The sequence below is a fragment of the Phaenicophaeus curvirostris genome, chromosome 3 (genome assembly GCF_032191515.1).
Source record: "Phaenicophaeus curvirostris isolate KB17595 chromosome 3, BPBGC_Pcur_1.0, whole genome shotgun sequence".
NCBI lineage: Eukaryota > Metazoa > Chordata > Aves > Cuculiformes > Cuculidae > Phaenicophaeus > Phaenicophaeus curvirostris.
The window spans coordinates 2,046,170-2,056,193 of NC_091394.1; the positions used below are offsets into that span (position 1 = coordinate 2,046,170).

Genomic DNA, 10,024 nt, shown 5'->3' on the forward strand with positions numbered 1-10,024 from the left:
CAGACCAATTTATATTTTTTACATTATTATAATGCATTTCCTTTTTTCATCAAATAACAAGAACAGTAATCTATCATGACCATTTCAGGTATTTACTTGCTGTAATTTCTGCTGGTTTGGAATATTCAGGCGATGACAATAGTTTCATGATAGCAGATAATATTTTGTTCCTGTTGAAGTCAATGGCATGACACTTATTGAGGTCAGAAGGCATCATTCCACTTATGGCCCAATTCTGAACAGTTCACAATTTAGGGATTTGATCCATGACTCATACTCCATAATATTCCACAATGAAATACAATGAAATGGAATTTGTGGCTTTATAGAGTCCTCAGACAAACTCCTCACTCAAAAACCAGTACATTTATGAGGAGATTTAAAGAAAGATTTTAGCCTGAACCAAAGCTAAAAGGTAGTTCAGACAAAGGAAGGAAAGTTTATGATGTCTTATTCATAGAAACGTTAAGATCCAGTACATATTCTCTTGAAGAAAATAACTTTATGTTTAACTAAAAAGAAATAATTCTGATAAATTACCTCTAAATCACCTAAATAAATATCACAGTTTCTAATTATAAAATGTTTCAACAATATGGAACCCAAGACATTGGGCACTTGCAAAGGGGCTAATTTCTGTAACTTACAGAAATAGTAAGGTAACATATTTTTATCCTTATTCTCAAACTGTGCACTTCAAATATTTTCAGCAAATGCAGAATTCTATTCTAGATTATGTAAATTCATATTAATCAGATAAATAGTGTCTCTAAGACTAGCAACAGAAATAATTAACTGTCAGGTGGAGCTAGGACCCCCCTTGCAGTCACACCATTAAATTTCAAGAGCAACTGAAACCATCTTTATGGTTTCAAAGAAAAATAAAAAGATCCATGACTGTAGCATTACAAATCAGTTATCAGTAACTTCATAAAACCTGAAGTGTATGTTTTGTTTGATTTGCGTTCTAGCACTATCAGTATAATATTACACTGCCATATCAGTTGTGCCTCATATTTTACATATAATTGAGGATCTTGTAGAGAAATTCAGCTCTGGATCTGGCAAATTAACTGCTCAAACACATATCCAACGAGGCCTGCATGCTGAGTGTGTGCTGAGAGGGTGAAAGGAACCAATCTGACCATGCTCATCTCCACAGACGTTGCTCTTGGAAAAAAAACTACTGGGAGCAACAGAGGCATTTAAATATGCTCAGAGACTATAGATTTGTGCGACTTGATAGAACACTGAATGCCAAAACCCCTGTGCATCTCCCCAGGGTCAATGTCACTTAGTTACCAAGTAAGTAAATAACTGAAATGCTTTCTTTGGCATTTAATTTTCTTAGGCTTCCAAATATGATTCAGAAACATATCCATTTAAATAAAGCCTGCTTTTTAAAAATATGTCAGCTGACTCATAATTAGATCAATCTACAATATAGTACAAATAATTATCAACATTTAACAGAGGGAGAACAAGATAAGTTAAAATAAAGTACTGAGACTAGTTTTCATGAGCATATTTATGTAAGTGCAACTAGAAGTGCAGACCACTGTTCAATATAAAATACCTGAACAGACATGCTTTTCAAAAAGGTCTAACAATTCTCAAATTTTACTGACAATCTTAAACATTAGTATGTGGGAAAAGGGGAGGTTAATGTCTCTGTCTCTATAGTGACCATTTTTCCTCTGGATGATAGTGACGTGAGAATTTTGAGGATAAACCTGCACATCCACAAAATAACTTCATATTATAACATAGCACTCATACTCTTCATACACAGAGCCACATTAGTCTGAACAGGAACTAACTTCTTTTGCATTAGAAAAAAAGAAAATCTCTTTAATGACCAATTTGACTTAATATCAGCACAGACATAAAATTGGAATTTACCGTTTAATACAGAAACCCAAGTTTATCTTTCAGTTTTTGATCACCAGACCTCACTTGCTTCTCTATACCACCACTGCCATTTTATGGATGGTGTCATTGAAATTTATTCTGCAAAGTCCCAGATCTGCATCTTTTAGCTGGTGTTCTAATCAGCCATATGTGTGTTTATTCAGCTTTCCATTGTGTCTTGGTTGATATTCATAGAAGGCCACAATTTCAACACTAAGTCATTTACCCCAGAGCTGGGATTCCTCCTGTCTAGTAATAACTTCGGTTGAGTGGTCATGTAACTTATCATCTAAAACTCAATAAAAAGATTATTTGATTGAAAATTGGAGACTTGCGATAACTTAAGACATTCCCACTCTGTTGTTTTCAAAGACACCACTTTTCCTTCTACATATTTTTAGCATAATGATTACAATGCATTTGCCCTCACAATAAGATGTAAAAAAAAAGAACAGCATTTTCTTCTACACTTTTACATTTGTATGAGGAACACACAATGCAATGAAATATGAATAACAGGTTATGTGTTCTTTGAACTGGGAAAGTACAGCACAGAAAAGAAATAGCTCCTAAATCTCGCATATAATTAATGATAGTAATGATGCTATTATGAGCATAGTGCATAGAATAACCTGTATTCCAAAAGCAGCACAGATGATGCTCCCAACAGATGATTCTGTCCACTCTAACTCCTCAACAACAAATAAAAAGTTGGTTTATAGGCTACTGTGACATTCCACTTGGCACTTTCAAGAAGGGATTTAAAGGTCTCTTTCTACTTCCACAAATACACAGCCTTAATTCTTACTTTCAGCTGCCCTAAAACATCTGACACAGAAAAGTCTTTTTATTTGTTCTGATTCTAGAGTGTAAATCATGGAAATAGAAAGCAAATGGTGAAACTTATTCTGTCAAGTACAGACTGTACAGACATTAATAATTTTTTTCTTTTTTTAACATACAATAAAAAATAGCTTCAGAGAGAAGCCAGTTTGAAAGAATGATACTTGGAAACCAAATTTTCACTAACATGTCAGTATATTAACTTGTTTAGTATTTCCTTTTATATGTCATTCCACCTAGTCAGGGGTGAAATCTAGGACTGAGGAGGGAAAAACAACTACTGCTAATTGAAAGCTAAGTTATGGTTAGTGAGACTGCAAAATATCAATAGCTTTATTGTACTAGAGGCTTATTTTGACATACTAATGACTGGCTGAGAAAGCTACTTTTATCTAGGTCATAATGAGATACCACAACGTGGTCCAACGGATGTGAAACATGTATGAGACAAGACAGCAGGGTAAGGCAGGGACATAATAGTAAGACCGGAATGAACGGTAAGAACTCCTTTATATTAAAAATCAGCAAGGGTACCTGTAATTTGTATTGACATTGACTGATGTTTACCATCCAAATAAACAGTAATTCTACACATATTTCAACATAAGAAGCCAAAACTCTGATCTCAGCTCCCACAGACCAACTAAAGCGTATTTCAAGACAATTCCAGTTGTAATAAAAAACAGATGGTAAAAGAAACAGATGTCTCCTTGTGATCTGATTTACACATCTGCAGACATTTCCAATATGCATACATTTCCAAAGAATGCTGAGCAAGTTAAACTGGGAAATGGAAAAATATTTTCTTAATGGCCATGCACAAGCAAGAAGTGTGACTGAAGAAAATAAGCTGTGACAAAGACACATCCATCCTATCAAGCTTATCTGTTCCCAAACCAACATCATATTACAGTACCGTGTTAAAGAAACACCAATCATGATAAAAATCAGACAATTTTGGAAATAGTTTACTGCAGCGAAACATCACTCAAATGTCAGGTGGCTGAGCGATGGATGATTTTCAGATTTCCCTTCTCTCTGAAAGAAGACCTGAGGTTAGCATTAGTTGTCCTTCAGAAATTCATTATACAGAAAGGCAAAACATTCATCAGTAACACAGACTTGGGGATTTATTTAGTATCTTCTAAATCTCAGATTGCCATCTTAAGCAGACACCAACAATAAGCCATCGACAATGACATCAAAGATTTGCACTGGTCTCAGTGAAACTATGCACAATAATCAGCAGAGAAATGTGTTACAATAAAGAAGGATGGAAGAGTCTCACTCAGAAAGTGAAAATCCTTGCAGAATCTCTCAGACAAGAGGTACAGGATAAAGCAGTGCAAGGAGACAAGACATTAACAATCTTCAAAATTAAGTTAGGTTGAGGCAGGGCAAAACTAAACAAAATCTTCTCGAAATTTAACTGCTCATTTGGGACATCTTGTTGGTTTCTTAGACTTTGTTCCATTTCTTTTTCTCCTGATAGTCTACTCCAGGCTCACAAAGGGTACCACACCATCAGGCATGGAGAATCAAGTCTCCTCTTTTGTCAGAGCACAAAACCCAACTTCAGTGACACATTTCTGAGCTGAAGGAACTATATCCTATAATGATATTCATTATCCATGTCCATCCCAGTCCTGGGCCTGTTGAGACTGTAAATAAGGAACTAGATTCACTTAAGTGTTCTGACTCTTCTCTCCTGTTGAAGGGATGCTGAACAGACTTAAATCTAAGCTTATGTTTATTTTGCACCACTATAGTGACCGGTGTGAAAGAGACAAAACGCATTAGTAAACCTACCCAAAAGGGCTAATTATCACCACCAGGAAGGGGACTAGTTTAACCAGTTTAATTTCACATAAGCCGTCATACAATCATCCGATGGTAAATACTTTCAGGAACTGACCACTTGGGCTGGAGTGAAACTGTTGAGCTGGAGGTGAAAAGCTCCATATTCTATTACTAAACCCTGAGCTATAGAGTCCCCAGCTGGTAGCTCTACAAAGGTTCACACAGCTTTTTTTTTTTGAAAGGCAGCAGAAGTAGTTACAACATCTTTTAAAAAACACATCAAAACCACAAAAAAAACTCCATCAAAAAAAAAAACCCAAACAAAACAACCACCTCACAGCTGCAAGAACAACTATAATTTTCCTTAAAATAATCTCTCTGAGAGTACCACTGTACACATTTTACAAGAATAAACAAACTTCTTTAATATTTATTCACAAATTGGGAGCCAGAGATCATTAGTGCAAATTTCTGCTGACCGGCAGCATTTATTCTACAAACTTTGGGTATCCTAAGTGGTCCATTAGAGAACAACAGATATCTTCAATCTGTCTAATCTCTTCATTGGGCATGTTTCGTTTCCAGGCATGAATGCTACTTGGTGAAATTTCCCCTTCATATGGAAGATAGAAAAGACTGGTGGAAGTGGCAAATAATATTTGGTTTAAGCTAGCAGGAGAAAGAGGAATACCAAGAAAGGCAAAAATTGTTTCAGCCGTTTTCTGAGGAAAGCTCACAACATCTTCAAACTTGACCAGCTGATAGTTTGTTGGCAGCAAGTCCCCATTTATTCTCAGTGCTGCTGCTGTGTTTGCTAGCCATAAATGGGACAATATAGAAACAGCATTTGAATTTGAATTTGAAAGTTCTTTTCTTAATGATTCATACTCAAAGGCATAGCCTTCATTTAAACTACATTTTCCTTTACCATTCTCCACTTTAAACATTGCAGCCAAGTGTTGTGGAACATTTTTCAAGGAATAAAGGCTGGGTTTATTTTTGTACAACATTGAATAGATCCACGCCCGTGGGTCCCTTACTACATATAATGCTCTCGTTGACGGTCCTAGGATTTCCTGAAAGAAGGGAAGCTTTAATGTCCAGCTCCCACTACTTAAACTCAGCACAGGTCGTGCATTCGGATAATAATTGAGACGTCTTCTCAGCTCCCTAATATATTCAGCATCTTTATCTTGACTCCCTCTTATCCTGCTTCTTTGCTCTGACAAAGATTCTCTCTTTTTGGATCTTTTCTTTTTGTCCTTGCTCATGGCAGAATGCTGAGCAACTTTACTTTTGCTGACTTCATATAAATGAATGTTTTGTAAATGTAACTTTGTGTCTCGAACTAGAGATTGAAGCCACCCTTGGATAAGACGAAAACGACCATTCTGGACATCAGAAACCTTCCATTCACATGGATCTACAAAGGAATTAATTCCAAATTCAATTTCAGGAATTTCAAGATAGGGTGTAGGTATCCTGATGTATAAGAAATCACTGCTATTGAAAAACAGCTGTTTTAAAATTTCTGCACCAGAAGCGGGAAGTGAAGTAATGATAACATCTGGTAAAACAACAGCGTCTCCTTCTAATTGTTTGGCTTTATTGCCTTTATCGTGTTCTAGTCTTGTCACGTCACCATTCCATTTTGCACAGATGGGCTGAGTACACACGCTCCACACATCCACCAATTCGATAATCCACAGTGTAACAACCAGTATCAGGATCCAACGCAATATTTTACTGAAGGATACGTAAAACCGCCAATGAAAAGCCAGTATGATCAAACTAACACCCAAAACTAACCCTGCAATTATGTTTACTTTGAATCCAAATGGGAAAATTACCCTCCTATTTTGTATTTGTTTTTCCACAGGTTCAGTACCTACGCCAAACTTGGTCACTGTGTTTTCACGGACTACTTTGGCAAAACCACCAAATCCCAAGTAATCGAATCTTGTCTTTAAGTTCTGATATTCAGTCACAACAGAGATGGTATTTTCAGTGTTGTTGACGTTGAGTGAAATCTGAAATCCAGATTTTGCATTGTCTATGAGTCTGCAGTTAGAAACATTGACATATGGGCCGTAGAAAAGGTAAACAATCCTTGTAAGCGTGTTTTTCATTGGAAAGGTAACATTTACAAACTGAGTCCATCGTTTTTTGAATTCAGCAGCTTGTTCTGCCTCCTGTATCCTAGCAACAGGACTACTCCCATGATGATCAAACCAAAACATCTTGTAGTGGGCATCCCACACATCCATCATAGCTCCATTGTATTTGTTCTTAAATTTATACGGTATGTACTTAAAATCAATGTCAAGGTTATGAAAAAAGGCACTGACAGAATTAACAGGAGAGTCTTCCTCCTTCTCAATATGGTCTACTACTAATAGTGTCTGAGAATTTAAGAGCAGCAAGACACGATACACACTTTTCAACTTCATTGCTGATGTGTAAGCAGATACCGCCTCACCACTCACAAACATCATGTCCCCAGCCTGAGAGGCTGTTATAATTTCTCCAGTGGAGTCACCAACCTCATCACCAATCCACTTCAGCCACTGGGCACACTCACCAAGCTGTCCCTCCCAAGGCTGGTTGCACTGGCTCGTAGGAGATGGAGCAAAGACCAAGACATTGTTCAGGTGGCTAAGTTTAGGTCCATAAAGAGCTTCAGATACGAACACCTGCCCATTGGGAGCAAAAGTGAAAGAGTTCTGATCAGGATGTTCATGTCCCGGATTGAAACTTCTCCACCCATCAATCCAGGCATATGGTTGAAAGTGAACAATATCGTAGACAGCACGTCCACCAAGTTTCCCAGACTTAAAGGACACGAAAGTGTTTGTCTGACTGTTTGGCAATCCAGCCCCGTAAGTGACCACTCCCCAGTTAGGAAACACATGCATTTTAGCAGTACCATAGTCAGGAGGTGGCTGAGGAGCGATTTCAGCAGCATACCATATAAACTCAGTGTGCAGTGTGCTCCACCTCTGCGCAGTGGACGGCACCATTGGCCCGTCCTTGGGTCTATGTTTTCTAATCTGCTGTGCCAGCCAGTTTCCAGCTCCATTCTTCATGATAAACTTATCCAAGAAAACCAGTTGGCTCTCAGGACCATAAAACCAGTTGTAATTAGAATCTGCTATGCCCACAGTCCTCTGAAAGCCCGGTAAGAGGGTGGCATAGTAAAACCAAAAGTGCATTTTGAGCCAGTTATTATCCAAGTTGTTAATACCAAAGTGGCGCTGGGCCAGGAAAACATACTGGGTTACTGACTTGGCTGTGTAACTCCCATAAGCCACTCCCTCATCCAGAGACCCATCTACAATATGATTGAGCAGAAACATTGTTTTCTCCATCACATCAACAACAGCGTGTTTCCAAATATTTGCCTGATTTCCTTTGTCCACCCCTGCAACTAAAGCCCCAATAAGCAAAGCAAGCATATTGGTTGCTTGGTGATTATGGAGAAGCTGCTTTCCCCAGGAACGAATCTTTGAGTACTCATACATCTCCTCACTCACAGACCATATCTTCTCCAGGTATTTCTGCCTTCTCTCATTTTCCAGTGAATTATACAGGAAGTCAAAAGCAGTGGCAAATCCTGTTAGGGAGTGACCGAGCGGCACTTCATCGCCAGGCGCGTTCTCAACCAACCAGTTTTTGTAGCCAGACATCCTATCCATATATTCTAGGGCAAAATCAAACGCGGCTTTATCTTCGGGGCATAGCAAACAGTAAAACGCTAGAGTTGGCAGATTGTTCCCGTAAATCTCATTCCACTTTGCAGCAAAATCAACGTGCTTGGGTGGAGGTAGGTAGTATAATGGATTAGATAGCATAACCGCCACTGCACTTCTAATGGCTCTAAACAGATGAGAATGGCTTGTACGAGCCTTCTGCCTTAGTGCTGGGACATCTTCAGCATCGAAATACAAGCTTGGATGAAGAACTGTTTTTTCCAGCTTCTGCTCAGAACTAAGACCTTCAAGCTGCTGTTTTTCATACTGATCTACATTTTCCATGAAAGTCACCCAATCAGAGTAATTGCTCACAGATTCTTCAAAAGTGAAGACAGCAAACATCATTAATGCTAGAAATAAAGTATGCCCCGTGAACATCAGAGCCATGATCCATTAGGCAGCTCCTCTTCCCCAGGCATGCATTTCCTAGCAAAGCAGTGTTCAGATATCACACTTTGATCCAATTATTACAAAAATTAACATCTTAAGGCATATTTTTAGGCAAAAAATATTTAGCACGTACTGTGCATTCTAACAGATACTCAGATTACTTATAACTCGAGTTACCATATTGAAATAACAAGGCTGTCAAAAACTTAAATCTCAGGAGCCTTGTCTGTTCACACTTTTCTCAAACACAATACTACAGCATAAATACCAAAACTAGAGAAAAAGTAAAATCTCTAAGATGTGCATATAAAACACAGGTTGACAACACGCAGTAACAGACTGAACCGCTGTCTCTTGATAACTTGAAAAAGAGAACCAAAGTCATACATTCACTTTTTGAAAAAGCTTTCAGTCGAGTCAAATTCCAACTCTAGAGCTGACAAAAACTCCACTAGTCACAAATTTATATAATTTATTCAAAACAATGTGGCGTATTGGATGAAAGGGGGAATTTCCAGCACCTGGAAAAAAAGCTCCCAAACTGAAGCTATTGTCTTCAGCCTTCCCCTCTTTCAACTTGTACACACAGTCTTTCCATCTTTCTCTTTTGGGACTCATGGAAGAGCGGGAAGGGAAAAAATTAATAAGAAAATTAAAATCAACATAGATCCTCCATTAGCTCCTTTTGATGAAACTGCCGTGCTTTTCCCCACTATCCTCCTCTGCTTGTGAAACGTATGTCTGAATTAATTGTCAGAGAACATGGACATATTTTCAAGTCTTCTTTCATCTTATCTTCAGCCAAGGATACCCAGATTTTGCCTCAGCGATTCAGATAATCCTGCTCCTCCCGTTGTGAAGCAAACGGGAAACACGTGAAAGGCTCAGAACGCCAAGATTTTTTTCTGCGAAAAGCGTCGCTTCGGTTTTCCTGCCTCTTTGCACGTTGGTTCTTTCTGTGGGAAGAAATAAAAGTTCTGTGACGCTGGGAAAGAGTCAGAACATACTGAAAACAGAATCATAGGACTATATGGTTGGAAAAGACCCATCGGATCGAGTTCCCATCAATCACTAACCCATGTCCCTCAGCGCCTCGTCCACCCCTTAAACCCCTGCAGGGAAGGGGACTCAACCCCCTCCCTGGGCAGCCTCGGACAGGGCCCAGTCACCCTTTCCTTGAAATATTTTTTCCTAATGTCCAGCCTGACCCTCCCCTGGCGGCGCAGTTTAAGCACTTTAAGTACTTTAAGAGACCACAAAGTACGGGTAACTCTTCGGAAAAGAAAACTAGTTTCCCCGTGACGGCACCGAGAGGAAATTTACCTGCA

At 38.6% G+C, this 10,024-nt stretch overlaps 1 protein-coding gene across 1 annotated transcript; it reads right to left on the reverse strand.

Annotated features, from left to right (window-relative positions):
• Positions 1–2,201: 2,201 nt before the first annotated feature.
• DSEL (dermatan sulfate epimerase like) lies at positions 2,202–9,060 on the reverse strand. The gene has a single exon (XM_069853259.1). It carries the CDS (start codon positions 8,691–8,693, stop codon positions 5,043–5,045), a length of 3,651 nt encoding a protein of 1,216 aa, XP_069709360.1. The 5' UTR covers positions 8,694–9,060; the 3' UTR covers positions 2,202–5,042.
• Between the last annotated feature and the right edge of the window lie 964 nt (positions 9,061–10,024).